Source organism: Cebus imitator, unplaced genomic scaffold (genome assembly GCF_001604975.1).
Source record: "Cebus imitator isolate Cc_AM_T3 unplaced genomic scaffold, Cebus_imitator-1.0 Scaffold112, whole genome shotgun sequence".
In the NCBI taxonomy this organism is placed as follows: domain Eukaryota; kingdom Metazoa; phylum Chordata; class Mammalia; order Primates; family Cebidae; genus Cebus; species Cebus imitator.
The window spans coordinates 1,552,639-1,577,444 of NW_016107427.1; the positions used below are offsets into that span (position 1 = coordinate 1,552,639).

The 24,806-nt window shown below is 51.9% G+C and overlaps 1 protein-coding gene and 1 long non-coding RNA gene across 4 annotated transcripts in view; one reads left to right on the forward strand and one right to left on the reverse strand.

Annotated features, from left to right (window-relative positions):
- Positions 1 to 1,426: 1,426 nt before the first annotated feature.
- On the reverse strand, positions 1,427 to 9,477 carry LOC108311192. 2 transcript variants are annotated; one of them, XR_005201846.1, is made up of 3 exons: positions 9,360 to 9,473; positions 2,077 to 8,639; positions 1,427 to 1,851 (listed from the first exon to the last, which is right to left on the reverse strand). It is a non-coding gene; the product is annotated as an uncharacterized LOC108311192 (long non-coding RNA). The 2 variants fall into 2 exon arrangements; XR_005201845.1 differs by having other exon boundaries at positions 2,077 to 9,477.
- A 125-nt stretch (positions 9,478 to 9,602) lies between these two features.
- POFUT2 (protein O-fucosyltransferase 2) overlaps positions 9,603 to 24,806 on the forward strand; it is a 21,359-nt gene continuing 6,155 nt past the window's right edge. Inside the window, exons 1-6 of one of the 2 annotated variants that reach the window (XM_017538532.2) lie at positions 9,604 to 9,778; positions 11,155 to 11,405; positions 13,309 to 13,453; positions 13,802 to 13,912; positions 17,670 to 17,736; positions 18,635 to 18,760. In XM_017538532.2, coding sequence (XP_017394021.1) covers positions 9,648 to 9,778; positions 11,155 to 11,405; positions 13,309 to 13,453; positions 13,802 to 13,912; positions 17,670 to 17,736; positions 18,635 to 18,760 — 831 coding nt within the window. In that variant the 5' untranslated portion in view covers positions 9,604 to 9,647. Of the gene's footprint in view, positions 9,779 to 11,154; positions 11,406 to 13,308; positions 13,454 to 13,801; positions 13,913 to 17,669; positions 17,737 to 18,634; positions 18,761 to 24,806 lie in introns of both variants that reach the window. The other variant, XM_037742011.1, reaches the window with a different exon arrangement.

The window sequence follows — 24,806 nt, forward strand, 5'->3', positions numbered from 1 at the left end:
GCCCAGTGAGCTGCACGCACGCGTTACCCACGCTTGGGTTTGGAGACCTGGTTTGTGACTATGGTTTCACAGGGTGTTGATGTCCCCTACTTTTCTGGATGTTCCCCCAGGTATTTGTTTGTTTGCTTTTTGTTTTTGTTTTTGAGACGGGGTCTTGCTCTGCCATCCAGGCCAGACACCATCACAAAAAAAAAAAAAAAAAAAGGAAGAAAGGCCGGGCACCGTGGCTCATGCCTGTAATTTCAGCACTTTGGGAGGCCAAAGTGGGAGATCACGAGGTCAAGAGATCGAGACCAGCCTGGCCAATATAGTGAAACCCATCTCTACTAAAAATATATAAATGAGCTGGGCATGGTAGCACACACCTGTAATTCCAGCTACTTGGGAGGCTGAGGCAGGAGAATTGCTTGAACCCATGAGGTGGAGGTTGCAGTGAGCCAAGATTGCACCACTGCACTCCAGCCTGGATGACAAAGCAAGACTTGGAAAAAATAAAAATAAGAAAACTGCAGCTCTGACCTCCTGGGCTGAAGCCATCCTCCACTTCAGTCTCCTGAGTAGCTGGGACCACAGATGTCTGCCACCACGCCTGCCTAATTAAAAAAAAATTTGTTTGTAGAGACGGGATCTTGCCATTCTGCCCAGGCTAGTATCGAACTCCTGGGCTAGAGGAATCCTCCCGCCTTTGCCTCCCAAAGTGCTGAGCTTAGAGGCATGAGCCACCATGCCCAGTGGTTTCTCGATTTTGAATTGGCATTAGTAGCTCTAATTCTGTCAACTAGAGAATCTGTTAGGACGACTCACTACGTAAAGAGACTAGAAAAGGGAGACGCTTGAGCACCTCAAAAGATAGGCTCCTAACAAGCATCTGGTAAATTTAATATTTAGTCCTAAGTTTAAGGCACACACAACCACAAGATATTCAGAAAGCTAGAAATAGTCGGAAGCTTCCTGAACCTGTAACAATTGGTATTTAATACATTAGGACAGACACCAGCAAACTTTTCTGTAAAGGCTCAGATCGTGAATATTCCAGGTTTTTCAGGCAATATTGCCTCTGTCTGGACTATTTAACACTACTGCTGTGGTGTGAAAATAGCATCAGATAATATGTAAAAGAATAAGCATAATTGTGTTTCAATAAAACTTTATTTACAAGAAGAGACCATAGGCTGGATTTGCCCCCGCCCCCCCACCCTGCCATAGTTTGCAAACCCTGCATTAGACCCACTCTCATTAGTCAGACACAAGAGAAAGAAGCTTGGTTTTATACTTGAGTCCTGGCCAAACATGATAATATATACAAAGTATAAATATTAGAAAGGCAGAGATATAACTATAATTATTTGCATAATTATCTGACTGTTTACCTAAAAAGTTCAAAATAATGAATGGACAAACTATTAGAATTACAAGTGGCCAACTGTAACATCATATACATCAATCAACAGTGTTTATAAAACAGCAATACAGAATTACCACATTTTATGGGAAAGTGTCCCACTCAATGTCACAAAAACTTCATAGATTTCATAAAATACTCAACAACAAACCAAGGAATGAGTACCTCTGCCATCAAAGGAATCTAAAACACTTTGCCAAAGTTCCAAATTAGTTGAGAGCTAGAATCCATTTTTAAGTAGTAGGACTCTAAGTCACATAAATGACAATTTTCCAAACCGTCCCATGAACTATGTGCGTCCCTTAAAACTCCCACAGGACTGCGGTGGGCCTTGACACTGCTTGTAACTTGACGTGGGAGAAGAGCCGTGCAGACCTGCGGAGGAATGCTTTTGAGAGGCCTGGGGAGGGAGCCTGCTGTAAAGCTGTCACCGTTAATGGCCTGAGTTACTGCAAAGAAACAGAAACAAGTCCGCCAGTCAGGACTGAGAAAGCAGAGACAGTACCAAGTATTTACAGGAATTTTGTTTATGATGACAGTGGCATTTCATGTCAGTCAGTGGAGAAAAGTCTTTTTTCAATAAATCATCTGGTAACTGGCTATTTGCAACAGAAAATGTTAGAGCTGTATCTCACGCAACTGCAAACAAAATTCTAGTGGATTAAAGAGCTCACCATGTGCGATGGAGTGACTAGTGACGTGTCCCCAGCATTCCTGTGCCGAAGCCTAAACCCCAGCGACACAGTATTAGCGGAGGGTTCTTGGGGAGGCGGTTCAGTTAGCCAGGAATCCGACCCTCACCAGGAACCTGAGTGTGTGGCACGGTGAGCCAAGACTCCTCACTCCAGAACTGCGGAAGTACGTTTCTGTTGTTTCAGCCCCACAGTCTACACTCTTGTTCTCAGCCCCGGCTGATGAGAACATTATCAGGATGTTAGAAGCCACAGCCGTAGAAAGACGGAAGAGACATCAAAGTTTGTTTCAACTGTCTTGCTGTAAGAAACACCCTTTAAGTAACACCCGAGACTCAGGAGTCCTAAGAAAGGGGGGTGTAACCAGTCCCCCAGTGCCCCTGGTGGTTGGGCTGAGTGACAGGTACACAGGGACTCATGGTGCTCACCTTGTAACTATTTCTCACATTAAATATATTCAAAATTTAAAATAGAACACCATCTACAAAGCTAAGAGACAAGCAAGGGATGCAAGAAACCACTTTCAAACTACCAAGGTGTCCCAACAGGAAAAGACTATTGGGCAAAAGATTTGTTTACACAATTGACAGAGGAACCCCAGGTTCCGCTCCTGCAGACGCTGGAGACTCTGCCGACACCGTCAGCGTGACGCAGAGGGTCCCCTCCCTGCACCCACAGCTCCCCGAAGGGCCCTCTGTGTGCCCGAGGTGGGTGTGTAGTGATTTGTCTACACCTCCGTCTGCTCCTGAGAGCAGCACCCTTCACATCTGCGTCCCAGGCCCCACCAAGCACAGGACACGGAGGCCCTCACAAATTCCTGGAATGAATGAACGAGGTGAGGAAGGTTGTTTTCAGGACCTCTGGCCCTTCTCCTTTTAGAATCTCTAAACCTCACACTTGAACTTGATGCCTTCGCTCTGGAGGGATGAAGCAGACACCGCCGGGGCTAGGGGTTTGCGACGTTTATGCTGAGGCTCAGGGCCAGGCTCAGCACTCGTGGATTTGCCACCTGAACCTGGTGGTCAGGGCCTGCTCAGGAATCAGCAAAACCTCCAGATGTGCTTCATCCCAGGGAGGAAAGCCCAGCACCCCTGGCCCCCTCTGCTTTTCCACTGACGTCATCACTGGAGAGGGAGAAGGGGAGTCCTTGGAGCCAGCCCTCCAAACATAAATAAGCAGCTGGGACCAGCAAAGCGCATGACGCACTTTTCACCTCTGCCAGCTTTTCAATCCCAGAAAGTCCTGTGGGACAGATTCTCACAGTCCCCAGTGGGACCCAGCCATGACCCCCGCTCACTCCCCACGTTTCCCGCCTGGCGGAAGCTGGACACCCTGCCTCCAACAGCAGCCCCAGGCCATGGAGAGGCGACCCCATGGGAGCGGATGTTTGTGAAGCTCCTCTTGGAGGGAAAGCTGCCCCCAAAGCTGAACGCTCCCCTCTCAAGGCACAGGCAGTGGAGCTGTCACGAGCCGGTCACATCCCTTTTAGAGCCAAACTCAGGGGCTCAGAACATTTGTAAATGATTTTCTGAGCCACTGAGTGTGTGCGGGTGGCGCAATCTCTGTTTTCATTCCCTTAGACATGGGGCTTTCTCCCCTGGAGCCCCATGCTGGGGGAACCTCACACCACAGGCCTTGCCTCCCGCCTCCCACGCAATGCTGAGGAAGGACAGGCCCTCCCCTCCCCAGGGAAGGTCAGAATGGAGAAGCCCAGGTGTGGGGGGAATTCTGAGCAGGCATAGTCGCCCCCAGGTCTGGCATCCCCGCAGTGGGCCCTGGCCCTGAGCCCATGCTGTACCTCCCCCACATGTAGCCGCTGGGATGTGTCCAGGCCCGGACAGGAGGCAGGCGTCCACGTGCTCCCCGAGGCAGAAGGCGTGGGTTCTGCTTCAGGGCAGATGGTCCAGCAGAACCCTCACTGTGGCCCCCCAGGTCCCTGCAGGCACTGGCCAGTCTCTCCCAGGAGGCAGGCCCTCCTGTGTTGCAGGCCTCCTGGGGCACTGGTGCCCTGTATAGTGACCATAGGTGGCTGCCTTGGGATTGGCACACCCCTAGGAAACCCCGGGCGCCTTTGCTGCTTGGTCACTTGGTGGCCTGGGACCCTCGGGCGCCTCCTCCATCCACGGAGCTGGCCAGGCTGTCCGTGGGAAAGTGTTGACTCGAGGGCCCCAAGCTCCTGTTAGGAAATCCTCTGAGTGTGGCCTCTGGCCCTGGAAAACCAGACTCCTTGCCTTGCCAATGACTCACAAGGCTGTCACCTCCCTGTGCACTTCCAGGCACAAAGGCCAGGATCTGGTTACTGGGGAACTGTGATGTGCAATGAGTCCAGAAACTCCCGACATGTGAACCTGCTCATTCACTTTGCAAACGGACAAACAGGCCTGCACGGGGCCCCTGACGTTTGCTCTCGTCCCTGCTCCTAGGAGAGCCCTCCTTGGGTCCTGAGCTCAGCGGCCCTCGGCCACTGGGTCCATTCCCTGTCCAATCCCACTGGCCAGCCTCCCTTTGCCAAGGGACAGCTCCCTCATCTCCACGGCAGGGGAGTCTCGGGGGCAGTGGTGACATCCCCAACCACCTTTCTCTGCTATCCACTGCTAACCGGGCTCCCAGGGCCACCTGTCGGGCCGGGAGGCTGGGAGTTGATGATGGGTGGAAGCTCCAGCCGTGCTGAGATCTGCTGGGCCCCTCCCCATCTGCGTGTCTCTTGGGAGGGGAGCCACATCTGGTGCACACGTCCACCCGCTGTGGGTGTTCTGGCTAGGGGCCTGTGGCCCACATCCATCTCGGGCCCAGGGCTCACCCATGGAGCTGGGGGCCTGGAGTGCCTAGAGCTGACCCTGCTGAGTTCTGTGGGGACAGATGATAGTCAGGGCCCAGCAGGCGGGGAATGATGGGCTCTCACAAGTGTGGCCCCAGGACCACAAGCTACACCTGCTGCATCTGAGCCCAAACAGCCTCCTTCCCCTCAGGTGAGGTTTTGCAGGGAGCTAAGCAAGCTGGGAGCAGGTCAGTAGTTGGGGAGGGGCTCCAGCAGGGGCTGCAGAGGCCCAGGGCCTGTTCGCGAGGGTCGCAGGGGACAGAAGAAGCTTCAGCAGGGGCCACAGGGGCCCAGGGCCTGTTCTCGGGGGTCCCAGGGGACGGAAGAGGGTTCGGCAGGGGCCTCAGGGGCCCAGGGACTGCTCTTGGGGGTCACAGGCGACGGGAGAGGCTTTGGCAGGGGCCGCAGGGGCCCAGGGCCTGCTCTCGGGGGTCGCAGGGGACGGGAGAGGCTTCGGCAGGGGCCGCCCAGTCTGCTCTTCTCTCATGTGCTGGAGCCTCTCCCTGCTGGACACGTCGATGCAGAGCTTGGCGGAGCTGCGTTTTTCCTGCCCCCTGGCATGGAGCTCCCGGGAAGGGCTCTCCTGCCCTCTCGTGGCAGCCTCGGGGCAATGGCCTGTGGGCCCGAGAGCCCCTCCTTTGCTGCGTGAACGGTTGGTCACAGAAGAGACTGTGCTGTGCAGGGAACGGGGCCACTTCCTGAGACTCAGACACAGACTTTCTTGAGGAAAGACTAGTAAAACCTCTTCCGGGTCATTCCTGATTAGGACTTTAATCCAGGGGTCAACAAAATCCTCCCCAACCTGAAGGAAGCTGCCCAGGCAGGGAGGAGAAAGGCCAGAGCTCACAAAGAGGCGGAGGGGTGCCAGCCTGGAGTCTCCCCACTATGGCACCCAGCACATGGCTTGCCTGCTCTCCCACCACTGTCACCCGGGAAGAAACACTGGGTGGGGGAAGAGTCCCCCGACCTGGAGCAAGGCCAAGCCTTTGCCGTGGAGAAGTGAGCTGGGCCTGCTGGAGACAGAGTGTGGGCTCTGGCCTCTAGGTCGTGAGCACAAACTGCCCACAGGACCTGGGTCTGTGGGCTCCAGCTAAGGCCACTGAATCCAGCAGAGCTTCACCATGAGTCCTTGCGATAGAGCCAGTGGGGTCAGAGCTGGCCTGTCCTGAGCAGCCCAGAGGCAGGGGTGTGGCCCACTCAGTTCCCCTGTGGCCTTGGCTGTTCCGCTGATTTCTGGTTCGGGTGTTCTGTGGCCCCCTTCATAAAGAGGGTCGGCTTCTGCTTGGGCGCTCACCTCCTAAGCATTGACATTTGAAATTAGTGTCTGTTCACAAAAGCAGCACCACCCGTCTTCGGAGGCAGCGGCCTGGGCGTGGCTGCAGCACTGCAGCAGAGGGCTAAATAGAGGCATGGCTGCAGCAGCTGCGGGTCCCCTGTGGGGAGTGCTGCATAGAGGGGTGGCCTGGGCATGGCTGCAGCGCTGCAGCAGAGGGTGGCATAGAGGCGTGGCTGCAGCAGCTGTGGGTCCTTTGTGGGGAGTGCTGCATAGAGGCGTGGCCTGGGTGTGGCTGCAGAGCTGCAGCAGAGGGCTGCATAGAGGCGTGGCTGCAGCAGCTGCAGGTACCCTGGGGGAGGGCTGCACAGGGAAACCCATCTCAAGGATCTCTGGCCACAGGCCCCAGGCAAACCCCTTGGCTTGCCCATGGGAGTGTCAGGGTCCCCCCAGGCTGCATTAGTCCAGGACTCATGGGTATATAAGAAGGTATGTTCAGCCAGGTGGTGCTGTTTCTCCCAGGTAAAGGCAGGAGAGAATGGCTGTGTCAGCCATCTGTCCTATCTGTCCTGCGGATACACTGCAGGCTCTCCTTATGCAGGATCCTAGTAAGTGCTCTGGACAGATCACCCTGGTGACAGGGCCTCTTTCTCTGGAATCCCAACCAGCCCAACTCCGGGGGTTTGAGGTACTCTCTGGTGGAAATTCTCGTCACTGCTTTTGGAATGACTCCATCTATGGGTTCGGCCAGGATGAAGCACAAACTGTGAAATGATTTCCAAAGGGTGCAGCTCCCATCCACTGTGTCTGAGGGTTTCGGCCACTCCACTCACCCACCAACACTTGGCGTCCATGTTTTTGATTGTACTAGTCCAGTGGTGACAAGGACATCCCACTGAGATTTTCACGTTCACTTCCCTTCCTATCGGCCATTTGGTTTCCTTCCTTTGTGTGTCAGGCTGGCTACCACCTTCGTGTCAGATTCCTGGATTTTCAAAGATCTTTATATATTGCAGATACAAGCCCTCTGTCAGATCCATTATTCTGAATATCTTCCCCGTTGATGGCTTGCCCTTTAAGTGTCTTTCGAAGACCAGAAAGGCTTACTTTTTGGTGAAGTTCAACATCTCTTATTTTTTCTTTTCAAGCTCATGCTTTTGTGTCTGGCTGAGGTCTTTTTTTTTTTTTTTTTTTTTTTTTTTTTTTTTTTTTTTCTTTTCCCAAGCCTTTGTCCATCATCTGGCATTTCTGGGTGCTTGGGACTCCACTCTGACCTGCATGTTTATCCTCTTCCTGCAGCTTTAAAAGAGTCTTTTTAGGGGTCTAGTAAATTTTAATTTTTGCTTCATATAGTGTAAACTAAAAGTAGAATTCTAACCCTCCTCAACCAACTGAATGGACCCCTCCTCTCCACCAAGAGGGTTGGACGTGCATTATACTCACCTCTCTTTGGAGTTCAGGTGCAGCTGACCAGCACTGACATTAAAACAGGTCATAAGACTGACACAGCAGACTCTGTAGTAAAAAGACACGAAGTTCCAATCTGACTCTGGTACAGCACCACGTGACAGCAGGCCCTGAAAGCAGCAGTGTATTTTACCCAAAATACATCTCTTCGACAAATTTTGAAATAGCTCCGAAAAGCTGTCTTCCGTGGAGAAATTCACATTCTGTAGAGACTCCCCTTCTTTTTCCAGCTTTTTCTGATTCTGAAGAGACCGACTGAGAGTCTAGTGTTGTTTTGTTTTGCTTTTGTATTGTTAGTAGACTGGGTTTCACCACGTTGGCCGTCTGAATAGGAAACATTTGCCACGTATTGCCTCTAAGGTGAACACCTATAAACTTCATCTACATATTAAGAACCCTGGTCTCCACAGCCCCTTATCTTAACCCAGACACTCCTCTCTATGGATTCCAGGCGTTCAGACAGTAATTCTTTCAACCAATTGCCAATCAGAAAAACCTTTGAATCTACCTGTGACCTGGAGGCCTTTCCGCCTGGAGTTGCCCTGTTTCTGGGCCAAACCAATGCACACCTCACATGCACTGACTGATGCCTTATGTCTCCCGAAATGTACAAAACCCAGCAACCGAGCCACCTTGGGTGCAAGTTCTCAGGACCTCCCGAGGCTGTGTCATGGGTCACGCTCCTCCCATTTGGCTCAGAATGAATCTCTTCAAGTGTTTTTCAAAGTTTGGCTTTTTTGTAGGCAATAGGCAGATAGATTCCATTTGCTAATTTTCTGACATGCTCTCTGTGTCTAGATGCATGAAAGACATTGGTCTCTGGTTCTATTGTCTGGTCATGGCTGACTTTGCTATCAGGGCAATGCTGGCCTCATACACCAGGCAGGAATAAGCGGCCCTTCCTCATCCACTGTCTGAGTGGCCGCATTCCTATTACTGCATTTCTAAGTACGATCCACCAGCTTGGTCTTCTGGACCTGGAATTTTCTGTGTGAGGACATTTGATTACAAATCGATCTCAAATTCAATTGAACAGATAACGAGCATTCATATGTTCTTTTCTGGTAACTGGCATCCTTCCAGGAATTCGTCCAGTTATACCGTTTTGGGGGCTGCCTGCACTAGAGTCAGCGTGGCGTCCCCTCAGAAGGCCAGGCTTGCCAGCGCCGCACCCCAGGCCACTGGGCCAGTGCTGGTGCCCTCTGGAGCCGCCTGGAGGCTGTGGTGTGCGGTGGCGGCAGGAACGCACCTGGCTCCCGAAACAAGACCTGTAATAAACCCTCACAGAGGGGGCCGGGGAGGGCAGCGCAGGGGCGGCAGCTCCGGATCCCCGCGGGTCTCCCGATCGCCCCACGAGGCCCCGCGCCCCAGTAGCACAGTCCCTCCAGCGCTCCTTGAAGGCCGGCGCCCGAGCCCGGGTGCCCCCTCCCCAGGGCTCCAGTGCTGGGGAGATCCAGGAGGCCGCAGGTACGAGCTCGACGGCACCCCAGACCAAAAACCCAGGCTCTAATGCGCGGCTCCCACCCCGTCCTCAGGTCAGGGGGCGCGTGCACCCGGCGCCGGCCCAGTCTACCGACCCCCCGCGTCCTACCCCACACAGTACAGCCCCCCGTCCCACCCGTCTCCTCACGGGCCCGTCCCCGCCGTCCAGCCCTCCGGCCCCTCCCCACTGGTCCCGGTGTCCACGGACCTCCCGGCCTCGCGGACCCTCAAGAGCCCCTGCATGGGCTGCGCCAGGTCGCCCCCGACAGCACCAGCGCGCGCCACCGCCACCGCCACCAGGAGCGCGACGGAACGGCCGGGCCGAGCGCTCAGGACGCTGGAGACTCCGCACACGCGCAGTTCCGGATCCCGCCCGGCCGGCCGGGGGTGGTGCATACGCATGCGCGATGAGGTGGGGGGCGTTGCCGTGGCTACTGGGAACCCGTTCCTACCGGGCGAAGCGTGTTTCCGGGGCGGAGCGCGGCCGCCGGAAGTGCGTGGCCGCCCGCGGCCATGGCGGCACTATCTCTTGTCGCGTTGCTGTTGGGGGCAGCGTCCTGGCCGCCGGCTTCTGCCTCGGGTGAGGAGTTCTGGCCCGGACAGTCGGCGGCCGACATTCTGTCGGGGGCGGCGTCCCGCAGACGGTAAATGCGCGTTCACGGTGCCAACGCTGGGGTTCCAGGGCCCGGCAGGGTCAGAGGATGGGATGGGGCGGGGGAGGGTCGGGGATGCTCTGGGATGGGGCGGGGTCAGGGGCCAAGGAGATGAGATGGGGTCCTGGGGCAGGGGCGCGGGACGGAGGGTGGCCTGGACCAGGTGGATGGGATGGAGCGGGGGCAGGGGGCAGGGTCGGCCGGCGGGTTGGCTGTAGTCCGGGCTCCGTCACTGCGGCCCGGGTCTGCGGGCGGGGTCGTTTGCAAGGCCAGGCGGGCGCAGCCTCAGGAGCCCGGAAAGAGCGCAGAGCTGCTCAGGCTCAGCCTGGCGGGCCCCTGCGAGCGACATGGGTCCGGGCCTGGGTGTGCAGAGCCGGGAATCTGTGCCCGGCGCTCCGCAGAGAAGTCTCGGCCAAAACGGACTTTGCGGCCTCCGTATGGTTGTGGGATCACCAAGCGGACTCCGAGTGGGGCCAGGACCGAGAGGTGCACGCGGCCTCTCTTGTACTTGCAGGCCTGGGCACTGCAGGCAGCCGTGATGATGGGGGTCTGTGGAAAACCAGCGCAGAGCAGGGAGAGGAGAGCGCCAGGAACAGGGTTTCTGTAGCCGTTGGGGACCTGTGCCTTGGGGCGCTTGGTGTCCTTCTTGAGGGCAGTAATGCTAAAGTGTGTCCGGGATCTCTGAGCTTTCAGAGCCGTTTTAATAGTAGTACCAGGGTATGCGCCTTTTTCACTTCTCTCCCGAGTGCACTGAGGGGTTTTCCCGGAAACCACCTGATCTGTGATGTCACAACAAATTGAATGCAGAAACGGGGATGGGAATCTGGCTGTCACCAGACCAAAGAGATTTGCAAAAATTAAGAACGTCACAGTTCTAATTCACTTTTTAAAATATACTTATTTTTTCATTAAAAAAGTGAGTTTTGTTAACATGTAATGGCTTATTATTTTTAGCTGAGTTAAACATTTGTAGCTTTAATGTTTAAGATAGGACCTGTCCGTAGACATAGTGCATATAACCAGCAGCCCTTTGCGGCTGTCAATCATTGGTTCCAGTGTAAAGGAGTCTTCAGAGCAAACAATTTGAGAACCACGTGGGAGCTGATTCTTGGGTTCTAGTCACTGGGAGTCCTCTGGCCATAGTTTTGAACTATTGCTGATGGTTAAAAGGATGTTAGCATCTCTGCTCTGACTTACAGGCTCTGTAAGTAATTGGTCACAGAGAAAGAGGCCACTCACTGCCTTCACTAACTAGGAACCATTGTTAGGATCTGCAGTCGGGCCACGCGCTGAGACTTCTGAGCAGTCGGTTTTCCATGCCGAGACCTCAGCATTCAAGACCCATGGTCCTCCTCCTCCCTGCTCAGGTATCTGCTGTATGACGTCAACCCTCCGGAAGGCTTCAACCTGCGCAGGGATGTCTATATCCGAATTGCCTCTCTCCTGAAGACTCTGCTGAAGACGGAGGAGTGGGTGCTCGTCCTGCCCCCGTGGGGCCGCCTCTATCACTGGCAGAGTCCTGACATCCACCAGGTCCGGATTCCCTGGTCTGAGTTTTTTGATCTTCCGAGTCTCAATAAAAACATCCCCGTCATTGAGTATGAGCAGTTTATCGCAGGTGAGGCGGGCGGCAGGCTGGGAGGCCAAGGTTGTTTAACTGGGGCTGGGCAGTCATTTCTAGAGTAGACATCAGGTTGGACTCATGACTGCATCCAGCTTCACCAGCATCCTCCAGCACCCAGCGGGGCTACCTGAGGCCTGTGGCAGCACCTGCGACGCCCACGCTGCAGTGAGCTTCCCAAAATGTTTCTCAGGAAATAGACCTGAGGTGGATGAGCTTTCTGCCCCCTCACCTCTGGAAACCACATTGGGCTGATGAGTAGGTGAATGCAGTTAGAGCCGCCCCAACACCCTAAGAAAGCGGCCGCCTCGGGTGTTGTCCTAACAGGACTTGCCTCCCTGTGCGAAAGGCTGTTTTACGTTAAGGGTGACGCGCTGTGTGCGGAGTACACTTTGTGGTGTCTCAGTACAGCACCAGAGATAAAGGTCCCCCTTGTTTAACTTTGTGTTGCTTAATCTTTTCATTTAATTTTAAGAGAAGAATTAAAGCTCTTCTCAGAATGAAGGTATTTAGAGCTTTGTGTGTTGACTTGTTTGGAAGACATAAATTTCAGTGATGCATTTCTGCTGAACTTGAGAGGCATTGAAGACTGAGTTGGGTTTGAGTCAGGCTCATGCTTTCTAGCATCTCTTGGGGTCTTACTTGACAGCCACCCTCTAGGCTTAGAGACCTCTGCTCCCTGCCAAGGAGTGTGGCTCCCGTGTTGTCATTTTTCAAGGATGCGGGTCTCGTCGCACCCTGCATCTTGTCACTCTGAAATGTTTTCTGTGAGCGCTAGGGGCACGCAGCAGCAGAGGGAGAAACCTCTGACATCCTCGTTGATGTGAAGTCGCCAAGTTTACAGCTTGTAGCAAGCATTCCCAGAGTGCATCCTTTCCTGAGCTGACTGTAAATGTGCTCGTGAGTCCTGGAAGATGAACGCTGTGGTTGCATATTTAGTCTAACTAGCAGCCAGCCTTGGCTTGAACATTGGGTAACAGGAACCCGGAGATGCTGTCCTCACCTCCCTTTGGGACCAGTGGGTTTCCTGACAGGGAAGTGAGCAGGTCTGGGCCTGGGGCATCCGAGTGCTTGGGAAGGTCTGGGAAGACTGAGAGTCCGTGTGATGAGCTTCGGAGGCAGATATGCTGGTCTCACTCTTACCTGCCATCCACCAACCTAGGGCTTTGCTGAGCTGTTTCCTCTTCTGTGAGGCAGGGTGCCTGTCCTGGGGCGAGGCTGCCAGGAGACCACATAGTGAGCTCCTGATGTGGCACCACATCCCACTCTTGTAGAAGGAGCCCCTGCAGCCCCACCCTCGGGCCCGCAGGCCACACAGCCTTTGGCCCTCAGTCATGAGTAGTGGAAAGGACACCACGACTGCACCTGCGCGGCGATGCTCGTTCCTGGCTTTGTTTTGCAGTCTTTGAGCAGACCTTAATTGCTGACCTCTTGGGCATCGCAGTGGCACCTTCTGGGTACGGGTTCGGCCGTGGGTAACAGGCACAACTCCTTCTCACCTGAGCCCTGTCCCCGGGGAGGCAGGACACCAACTCGGTTAACCCATGCAGCAGAGGGTGGCCAAAGTGGTGAGGAGCGCTGTGGGAAGCCAAGGGGGTAGGGGACGGTGGCCTCGCAGAGGGTCGGAGAGCAAGCTCCCGAGCCGGGAACAGCCCTGATCAGGGCGTGAGGGCCGGGAAATCGGGGACCAGTGTCACCCTCCGGCTGCTGTTGCTGGCTGTCGATCCTCTGCCCTCATAGCAGGTGCTCTCCCTGCCTCTGCCTCTGTGAGCCTCCTGCAGCCCCTTTGGGTATAGGGGGGTGTACGGTAGTAAGTCACCTGCTGGCGGTTGATGTGTTCCTGTGAGTGAGCTTCTGATGATCACTGTCACACTGCCCACCTTCTCTTGATGTCTTTCAGAGTCTGGTGGGCCTTTCATTGACCAGGTTTACGTCCTACAAAGTTACGCAGAGGGGTGGAAAGAAGGGACCTGGGAAGAGAAGGTGGACTCGCGGCCGTGCATCGATCAGCTACTGTACTCCCAGGACAAGCACGAGTACTACAGGTGCCTGCAGCAGCTGCTCCCCCAGCCGCGTGCTCTGCGCCTCCTCTCCTGCTGCACGCCCCCCAACCCCGCCCCGGCCCTACCACTGTCCGGCTTCCTCCCCGGCCCTGGCCATCCTGCCAGCCCCTGTCTTGGGGAAGGCCTCAGTGGTCCGTCAGCCTGAGAGAAGCTCGGACTGCTTTTAAAATTTTATGAGAACATCACGATCCGCAGTCGGGATCAGTAAGTTTTCCCCAAAGCAGCCACGTTTCATCAGAAGCAAGCCACGGTGTGCGTGTCTAGACTTGATTTGTTTTCCTTGCGGAAGTAAAACAAACTAATAGAGCTGCCGCGGGTTTTGTTTTCCAGAGGATGGTTTTGGGGTTATGAGGAGACCAGGGGTCTAAACGTCTCCTGTCTGTCCGTCCAGGGCTCGGCCTCCGTCGTGGCACCGCTGCTTCTGAGAAACACGTCGGCCCGGTGAGTGCCCCCCCTCCCTCCCCCGCTCCGGGAGCAGCCTGGAGGCCAAGACACCTGCTCTGTGTGTGCTGGCTGGGGGCTCTCTGCCTGCATTCCCACGTCCCTGCCCACCTTCCTCACAGAGAGCAGACCCTGTGGGCCCAGGGGGTGGTGGTTGGGGAGGTAGTTCCCTGTGTGTCCCAGGAAACAGCCCAGGAGGAACCCGGGTTTAGATCAGCCACTCCAAAGCTCTAGACGCCCATGGGTGCGGATGCATCCTCCCAGGGGAGCTGTTGAGGTGTCCTCTCCGGGCCCTGGCTCTGACCATGCCGAGGTCTCCACTGGTAAGGGGTGGAGGCAGGTGTCACAGCGGTTCTTCTCCAGAGTCCCTGTCTGAGGTGCTGTGACTGCCAGGCTGAAGCTGAGAAAGGCAGTGGGTGACGTGGATGGCTGGGAGGGGGCACAGAGGTGAGGGCCCGGCCTGGCCAGGTGCACAGAGAGGAGCTGGGCTGGGCTGGGAGTGGTGGGGTGCTCACCATGGGACTGTTCTCCATTTGTAACACTTGGGGAGCTTTTGCTAATACATCCCCTCCCCCAACACCCACTGTTTCATTTGTTTTCTGCCTCATGGGTCTGCCCCGTGTGGCACCCGGCCTGGTGAGCCGGGCCTCGAGGGTCCACCCACGACGCTGGGGTTGCAGATCAGGTGATGCCTGACAATGTTGTGAACTCGGGAGGGAATTGTTGGTGGCCACGTTCTTAGAACTTTTTGCAGGCTAGGACCCTGTCTGTCACCTCCCTTGGGTCTTCTTCTGAGTCCCCCAGCAGGTGGTGTGAGCGTCTCCCGCAGGCCTGGGCACAGCAGGGCATGGGTGACCCTCGCACTCACTGACGCTGAGGCTGCCTTGTCTGCTGTCGTGCCCCGCGTGCACCTCCAGAGGCCGTGGCAGCTGCCATCCCATTGCACACCACAGCTGGCTGGTGTCAACCTGGTCAGTCATAGCTGCCGCTGGCTCCAGCAGGCCGGGACCCCCTGGTCTCAGCTGCTCTGGGCCTTCGTGAAGGCAGGTGGCTCCAGCACAGCCTGAGTCTCTGCTGCTCAGCCAGCCCGGCTGTTGCAGAAAAGCAAGACGTGGAGGTTGTGGAGGGAACTGGACTGGATCGTTTTGGTTGTTGGGATGCAGCTTTACTGTTGTGGGGACTGGGTTCATTTCATGAAATACCTGGGTTTCAGAAGCCAATCTGCCTAAGTTTGGGGCCTGCGGGACAGGCTTGCCAGTCAGTTTTTTTGACTCACATTCACAGGTTAGAATGCAGCTGAGCCCAGAGGGGGCTTGCAAGCAAATGGTCCTGATTGAGGAGAACCGCCTCTGTGGGGAGCAGTGGGAAAAAAGGAAGCTGATGATGAGGGGTGAGGTCAGCCGCCTCCAGCATACCCAGGAGTTAAAGACCTAATGGGAAGGTGAAGCTGAAAGCTGTCAGGATAGAAGCCTTACACCCTCGGGCAGGAAGCATTTCTTAAACAAGGTGTGAAAAGCATGCACCATAAAAGAAAAGATTGGTAAAGCCAGTTACTGTAAAATAAAGAACTTTTGTCCACTAGCAAAACAGAGACGGGCCCCAGAGAGGGAGCTCCTGGCAGCACAGCTCATCCACCAAGGACTCTCTGGGATACAGGAGGCAAAACCTAGCGCGGGAGGGAGGGAGGGAGGGAGGGAGGGAGGGACAGGTAGCCTGGGGTAGGGCGAGTCGGAGACACAGGAGTTAAGAACTGCTGTTAACATGAGCAGGTGTCCCCATGCTGTGGTGCTCGGGAAACAAGCTGCCATCGGGAGGACAGGCAGCAGGGGCTCGAAGGCTGCTCCTGGAGAGACGCTGATAAAACCCTGAATGCAGGACATGCGCCTGCAGACCCCTGCCCGGGAATGTTCACGGCCTCCCGGGACTGGGAAACCCGTGCAGCCCTCAGCTGCGCAGTGGCCAGATGGAGGGTGGCAGATTGGCCACTGAAGATGGGCAGACTGCTGCTGCTGTCAACAAAGACAAATCAGGATATGGCGCCCGGTGACAAAGGATCCATGTAGTCATGTTCCACATGCATGAAGGTCAAAGTCAGTGCCTCGGAGATAGAGACAGGAAGACACCAGGGAGGCCCCTGGGCTAGGCCAGGGTGGGGCATGTGTGTGACACGCTTCACTCCTCCCCCGGGCGCGGCTGTGCACTGTTGGCTTTGGAGCAGTTATCTACCCGCACTGTGGAACGGGCTTTCCCAAGCCCAGGGTTGCATTTCATCAAAAGCCGGCAAACGATGTTGAAAGCAGGGTGGGGGGCACCCACCGTGTCCAGCTACGCCCATCTCTCCAGAAAGCCCCTCACATCGCTGCCTGTGCATGTGGCCGTCTTCCTTTTTAAACGTGGGATCACCACTCACGCACTCCCCACACTTTTCTGTTTGCCTTCCCCCCCACCCCCAGCCACACACCTGGGGTGTTACGGACGCGTGGGCATCACATCGCTCTTTTGCAGCCATCTGTGCACAGTCGGAAGAAAATTTGGCCTTTGGTTGTTTTCAGGTTTCTGTAGAAGAGTCTTTGTGCAAACCATGGGGGTGTAAAACTGTAGGATGCCACCCAGAACAGGAGTGGCCAGGTTTGTGCCCTTGGTTGGCCTCAGAGTCCCCTGCAGAACAGGAACTGGGTGTGTGCCCTCGGTACGGGCCTCACAGAGTCCCCCACAGAACAGGAACGGCCAGCTGTGTGCCCTTGGCACGGTCCTCACAGAGTGCCCCGCAGTGGCAGTGCAGAGCTGGTTCCCAGGAAGTCACCAGGGCTGAGCTTGCATCTGTGTGGATCTGATAGTGAAGTGTGGAATCTGTTTTGTTCATTTGTTTCTTTTGATTTCAGAGTACAACTACACTTAAAAGCCTTTTGAAACGATAAAATGCCAACTTAGATATGTCACTAATTTTTTCTCTGTAGAAGTTAAAATTTTTCCCATAGTCACGTTATCAGTCCATTCATTAAAAGTTTCTGGATTTTGGTATTGCAGCCTTTACCGCCCCAATATTCGGGGTCTGTTTGTTCACAATCCGTTTCATGTGTTTCATTTTTATTTTGCATCAAGAGCTCTAGGGAGTTTGGTGACAATTGGTTCAGTGGCTGGAGTAGGGGAGGCCTTGCCTCGCTGGAATTAGGTAGTGTAACCATCACGGGCACCAGGATGACTGTCAGACCCAGGTCCACACATGCATGCGTTCCTACGACCAGGTTCGCCACCGGCCGTTCTCAGGGGCTGCAGTAATTCGGACGACATGCTGTCAAAAGACTGCCAGTCCAATGATGGCAGCTCTGCCAGGGATCAGATGCAGCTCCAGCTCTGAGCCCCAGAGTCAGTGAACTCTGTTCCCAGCAGCTTCTGTGAACCTCTCCTCTTTGCCAAATAAAAGCTTCCCCCACCTTCCCCTCTCCAGGCGCACCTGTGGCTTGCCATAGCCTCTTGCCCACTCTCAACTTTGCTCCTTAAATTAGGAGATACTTTTCTCTGATGTCAATTCTTTCTGTTGGCTGTGGGCATGAAAGCCCCCTCAGAACCGTGGTGTGGAGGCCGACAGCAGCCTCCCCGTGTCTCAGCCACAGCCGCCCAACGCGCCCTGGCTGGTGTCCCTCTGGGACAGTCCCTGCTTCCCCGGCCCAGGGTTCTCCCACTTTGTGTTCTGAGAGAGTGTGAATGTCATCATCCTTAACTCTTATTAACTGTTGATTCTTCTGTTTAAAAACAGGTCTGTGATGTTAGACCGAGCCGAAAACCTGCTTCATGACCACTATGGCGGAAAGGAATACTGGGATGTGAGTGTTTGCTCGGGAGTCTGTCTAAACTACTGTGTGTTGTCCAGTATTTATTTTTTGAAAATTTTAAACAGTTGACAGCTCTTTTTGGAGCTTGCTGGTTAAAATCATAATGAAAGCTGTGGATTTGGGCACCTGCCGTGACCCTGTCCACCCCGGAATGTCACGTGGCTGCAGGCCCGCCCAGCTCTCAGTTCTGATGCCACAGGCCCTGAGCTATGGCGGCATCTTGGAGTCAGCCCCCCGGTCATTGACTCCATCGGTGGCTGGAACGCAGACCCCTCCCTGCTCCTCTCTTTAGCTTTGAAAGGTGGGGCTGTTTTCTGCAGTGGGTCTTTCCCCCTGGTGTCCTTTTCTGCGTTGATGGGTGACTTTCCACAGCCACCCTGGTTCTGTGGGTGAATGGAGCAGAGGTTGGGAAGCAGCTGCTCCCTCCCGTGGGCACAGTAGGTCCGGTGACGTGTTCACTGGGGCAGCAGCTTGTAAAGCCGGGATCTGCCTCCGGGAGACACTGTCACTCTCACGTGGGGCTTCAGGCGGGTCAGTCCCATTCAGTTTGGCAAAAGCAAGACGCGCTTATGGAGTGAGATGGAAGTTGAGTTGGAGAGAGACCAGGGACACAGCCGACCGCCCAGCGCGTGCCACAGCCTCCCAAGGGGGCCTGGCAGAGCCGGTGGTGGTAGGCAGCTGGCCCGGCATTGGCTTCCTGCAGGAGAGCTTCTGGGAGCCTCTGCCGTGGATGGCGCTGCTTCTCGGGCAAGCGTTGATGAGGGACGTGACTGAGGGGCTTGTGGCAGCTGCGGGGTGGGCAGTGGCAACAGTGGAAGAACCCGCCCCGGAGGGCTGCCTGGCAGGGGGGCGGGCGTGTTCTCAGCCGAGCCCGTGGCCGTTTCCACAGACACGTCGCAGCATGGTGTTCGCCAGGCACCTGCGGGAGGTGGGCGACCAGTTCAGGAGTAGGCACCTCAACTCCACAGATGCCACGGACAGGATCCCCTTCCAGGAGGACTGGACGAAGATGCAGGTAGCTCCTCTCCCTTTCTTTTATAAGAGAAAACATAAATTCTCTTGAGATGCTCAAAAACTCATCCCTTCAATTTCAAGTCACAGCAGGGTTGGCAGTGTGGATGCTTCAGCACCTCTCTGGGATGTGAGTCTCGGTAATTACTTGCTCTCGGGAGGTGCCCGGACCTGGGGCCCTCGTCGCAGTGTGTCATTTCAACAAACGTGTTGCTTTTTGTAGGGTCAAGCCCTACAGGGTCGTGGGGTGTCCCCTATTGCTGTGCTGAGGCGTGGGATCCGAGAAGTAAAGAGACGAGACACCGAAGAACTGGAAAACACAGCTGGGCTCCAGGGGCCATGCCACCTATGAGCAGAGATAGGCGAGGCCCTGAACATCCAGGAGCATCTGTATTTATTGGGTATAGGTTGGGGGCAGGGTAGTGAGTGAGGTCATCTTAAGAACAGTGATAGGGTCAAGACAGTCATATGGGCAGTAAGCAAAGGGTCACCCCCATCAACTCACCGAGGCTAGGAGGTGGGCCGTGCGCAGTGAAGAAGGTGCAGTGTGCACCATCTCTTATCTAGGGGCAGGCTACTTCTGAGGAATTCTATAGGAGGATGCTTTGAGTCAGCACAGTGGCTAGAGATTTGACAGGTTGTACAGCCACCAAGGTGCCATTATACTGGAGGGGTTTTAAGCCCTCTGACGCTCCCGAGATTGCCAGCCTGAGGCCAGCCTTCTAAAAGAACTGGACATAAGGTACTGAAACTCCTTTCAGGAGCAGTGACTCTTGCTCCAAGCCTGCCATACAGTGGGTATCTTTATGATACTGAATGCGGCCGCCTGGGCCATAAATTCTCATCCTGGTATAACTGTTTTTCCCTTAGTTCATGCTCTACCGTGTCTGCTTTAGGCATTCCTCCGACTATGAACTAAGATATATATAAAAAGATTACATGGAAATAAATAAATGAGCAGTAAATTATTCTTTAGGCACTAATTGTGTTGGGGGTCTGCCTAGCTCTCCTTCCTCGGCACCCAAAAGGGGTATTACCCACCCATTTTCAACTTGATGTTATTTTTAAGCATTTTCAATATCTGTTTTTGGTGTTTTTTAAACGAAACTTTCATAGAAATGCTGTTTTACCTGTTTGTTCTTTATGGGATATTTGAGCTACTTCCAAGTGGAATGGCATTCATTGTTCCAGCAATAATTAAGTTACTTGGACAGTTTTTACTGGGGAAAAACATAGATTTTTCATTTTTATCTCGTTTGTATTTTCAGTGTTTTATTTTTTATTCTTGTAAATTTTATTTTTAATTTTAAATTTTTTTTTTTTTTTTTTTTTTGTTTTTTTTTTTTTTTTTTTTTTTTTTTTTTTTTTTTTTTTTTTTTTTTTTTTTTTTTTTGAGACAGTCTCGCTCTGTCACCTAGGCTGGAGTGCAGTGACGTGATCTCAGCTCACTGTAACCTCCACCTCCTGGGTTCAATCAGTTCTCCTGCCTCAGCCTCCCGAGTAGCTGGGATTACAGGCACACACCACAATGCCCGGCTAATTTTTGTATTTTGAGTACAGACAGGGTTTTGCCGTGTTGGCCAGGCTGGTCTCGAACTCCTGACCTCAGGTGATCCACCCTCCTTGGCCTCCCAAAGCACTGGGATTACAGGCATGAGCCACCATGCCTGGCTTATTTTATCATTTTTTAAACCTCAGTTGTTGTTGGGGAACAGGTTTTGTTTGGTTACATGGATAAGTTCTTTAGCAGTGATGCTGAGATTTTGGTGTGCCTGTCACCGAGCAGTGTACACTCTAATTAGTGTGTAGTCTTTATCCCTCACCCCTCCCACTCTACCCCTCAGGTCCCCAAAGTCTGCTGTGTCATTCCTAGGCCTTTGCGTCCTCATGGCTTAGTTCCCATGTGTGAGTGAGAACACATGATGTTTGGTTCTCCTTCCTGAGTGACCTCACCTAGAACAGTGGCCTCCACCTCCATCCAGGTTGCTGCAGATGCATTCATTTCATTCCTCCTTATGGCCAACGTACCACATTTTCTTTACTCGTTGGTCGGTGAACATTTAGGCTGGTTCTGTATCTTCGCGGTTGTGAATGTTGCTGCTGTAAATGTGTGTGCAAGGGACTTTCTCATATAGCAACTTCTTTTCCTCTGGGTACACACCCGGGAGTGGGATTGCTGGATCAATGGTAGCTCTACTTTTAGTTCTTTAAGGAATCTCCACACTGTTTTCCATAGTAGCTGTACTGGTTTACATTCCCACTACGAGTGTGAAAGTCTTCCCTTTAACCACATACACACCAGCATCTTTTATTTTTGGATTTTTTTTTTTTTAGATGGGATTTTGCTCTTGTCGCTGAGGCTGGAGTGCAATGGCACAGTCTCAGCTCTCTGCAACCTCTGCCTCCTGGGTTCAAGTGATTCTCTTGCCTCAGCCTCTCGAGTAGGTGGGATTTCAGGCACCTGCCACCGTGCCCACCTAATTTTTTGCATTTTTAGTAGAAACAGGGTTTCACTATGTTAGCCAGGCTGGTCTCAAACTCCTAACCTCAGGTGATCCATCCATCTCGGCCTCTCAAAGTGCCGGGATTACACACGTGAGCCACCACACCTGGCCTGTTTTTGGATTTTTACATATGGCTATTCTTGCAGGAGTAAGGTGGTATGCCATTGTGGTTTTCATTTGCATTTTCCTGATAATTAGTGATGTTGAGCATTTTTTCATATGTTTGTTGGCCATTTGTGTATCTTTTTTTGAGAATTGTCTATTCATGTTCTTAGCCCACGTTTTGATAGGATTGTTTGTTTTTTTTTCTTGCTGATTTGTTTTAGTTCCTTGTAGATTCTAGATATTAGTCCTTTGTCAGATGCAAAGTTTGTATTTTCTCACACTCTGGGGGCTGTTTACTCTGCTGATTTGTTTGTTTTGCTGTGCAGAAGCTTTTTAGTTTATGTCCTATTAATCTTTGTTTTTGTTGCATTTGCTTTTGGGCTTTTGGTCATGATTTGCCTAAGTCAATGTCTAGAAGAGTTTTTCCGATGTTATCTTCTAGAATTTTTATGATTTCAGATCTTGGATTTAAGTCTTTGATCCACCTTGAGTTGATTTTTTTTAAGGTGAGAGATGAAGATCCAGTTGCATTCTCCTACATGTGGCTTGTCAATTATCCCAGCACCATTTGTTAAATAGGGTGTCCTTTCCCCACTTCATGTTTTTGTTTGTTTTGTCAAAGATCAGTTGTCTCTAAGTATTTGGCTTTATTTCTGGGTTCTCGTTTCTGCTCCACTGGTTTACTTACTTATTTTTTAGCAGTACCATGCTGTTTTGGTAACTATAGCCTCGTAGGATAGTTTGAAGTTGGGTAATGTGATGCCTCCAGATTTGTACTTTTTGCTTAGTCTTGCTTTGGGTATGTAGGCTCTTTTTCAGTTCCATATGAATTTTAGGATTTTTTTTTCTAGTTCTGTGAAGAATGATGATGGCATTTTGATGGGAATTGCACTGATAGATTGCTTTTGCAGTGTGGTCATTTTCACAATATTGAGTCTACCTATCCATGAGCATGGGATGTGTTTCCATTAGCTTATGTTGTCTATGATTTCTTTCAGCAGTGTTTTATAACTTTCCTTGTAGAGATCAAGTTTTATGGTTTTTTTTGTTTTTGTTTTGCAGCTGTTGTAAAAGGAGTTCTTGGTTTGATTCTCAGTTTGGCTGTTGTTGGTGGATAGCAGTGCTACTGACTTACGACTTTGTCCGTCTTTTGGAATACACTGATTTTGTATCCTGAAACTTTATTGAATTCATTTATGAGATCTGGGAGCTTTTTGGATGAGTCTTTAGGGTTTTTCTAGGTATACTATTATATCATCAGTGAACAGTGACAGTTTGACTTACTTTTTACCAATTTGGATGCCCTTTAATTCTTTGTCTTGTCTGATTGCTCTGGTTAGGACTTCCAGTATTGTGTTGAATAGAGGTGGTAAGAGTGGGCACCTTGTCTTGCCCCAGTTCTCCGGGGGAATGCTTTCAACTTTTCCCCATTCACTATAATGTTGGCTTTGGATTTGTCATAGATGACTTTTCAAAGTGAAGGTCTTTTCAGAGACCTTGAGGTATGTTCCTTCTATGCCACCTTTGCTGAGGGCTTTAATCATAACGCGGTGCTGGATTTTGTCAAATGCTTCTTCTGCATCTATTGAAATGATACGATTTTTGTTTTTAGTGCTGTTTGTGTGGTGGATCAGATTTTTTGACTTGTGTACATTAAACCATACCTGCATCCCTGGTATGAAACCCACTTGATCATAGTGTGTAATCTTTTTGATGTGCTGTTGGATTCGGTTAGCTAGTATTTTGTTGAGGATTTTTGCATCTATGTTTATTAGGGATATTGGTCTATTGATTTAGGGGAGATTCCCTCTTTCTCTGTCTTTGGAATAGTTTTCAGTAGGATCTCTCACCAGTTCTTTGAATGTCTGATAGATTTCAGCTGCGAATCCATTGGGTCCTGGGCTTTTCTTGTTGGCAGTTTTTAAATTATTGTTTCAATCTCACTACTTGTTATTGGTCCTGTTCAGAGTTTGTTTCTTCCTGGTTTAATCTAGAAGGGTTGTATATTTCCAGGAATTTATCCTCTAGGTTTTCCAGTTTTTGCACATAAAAGTGTTCGTAGTAGCCTTGGATGATCATCTGTGTTTCTGAGGTAGCGATTGCAATATATCCCGTTTCGTTTCTGATTGAGCTCATTTGGATCATCTCTCTTCTTCATTAATCTCAATAATGGTCTATCAATTTTGTTTGTCTTTTCAAAGAACCAGCTGTTTGTTTCATCTAACTTTTGTATTTTTTTGTTTGTTCATTTTAGTTTCATTTAGTTCTGCTCTCATCTTGGTTATTTCTTTTCTTCTGCTGGATTTGGGTTTGATTTGTTCTTGTTTCTCTAGTTCCTTGAGGTGTGATCTTAGACTGTTTATTTGTGCTCTTTCAGATTTTTTGATGTAGGCATTTAATGCTGTGAATTTTCCTCTTGGCACCACTTTTGCTGCATCCCGGGGATTTTGATGATTATGTCACTAGTTCAGTTCAAAGAATTTTTAAATTTCCATCTTGATTTCATTGTTAACCCAATGATCAGGAGCAGATTATTTAATTTCCATGTATTTGTATAGTTTTGAGGGTCCTTTTGGATTTAATTTCCAGTTTTATTCCACTGTGGCCTGTTAATATTTCGTCAAACCTTTTTTCAAAGTTCTTAGTTTCTTTGCATTGGGTTAGAACAAGTTCTTTTAATTCCCAGAAGTTTCTTATCATCCACCTGGAACACAGTCTTTCTCCATCAGGCCTTGTTCTGTCGCTGATGAGGAACTGTGATCCCCTGTAGAGGGAGAGGCATTCTGATTTTGGGTATTCTCATCCTTTTTAGGCTGGTTTCTTCCCTTCGTTATAGATTTATCCATCTGTGGTCTTTATAATTACCGTCTTTATAGTTGGGTTTCTGAGTGGGCGTCCAACTTGTTGATTCCCGGCGCTAGAATCTGAGCAACCCACTGCGCCAGCCAAAACAGCGGCGTTAAGATTGATGGTGCTTTTCTGACTCTGCACCAAGAACCGCCGCACCAAGGCAGCAGCAGAACCACCTCGTCGGCCACAAGAGTTGCGCTGGCGACCCGTGGGGCTCCTCCGCTGGGAGTCTCTTGGTGCGTGAGCAATGAAAATTCATCTGAAAGTGTGTCCTCTCGTTCTCTGTGCTTTCACTGGGAGCTACAATCCCGAGCTGCTAGTGATCAGCCATCTTGGATCTCTCTCCCTCCACTGTGGCCTGAGAGGGTACTTGACATAATTTGATTTTCTTAAATTTATTGAGATTTGTTTTGTGGCCAGTCATATGACTTACCTTGGAGAATGTTCCATGTGTTGATGAACAGAATGTTCTGCAGTTGTTGGGTAGAATGTTCTGTAATTATCTGTTAAATCCATTTGTTCTAGGGTATAGTTGAGTTCCTTGTTTCTTTGTTGACTTTCTGTTTTGATGGCCTGTCTGGTGCTGTCAAT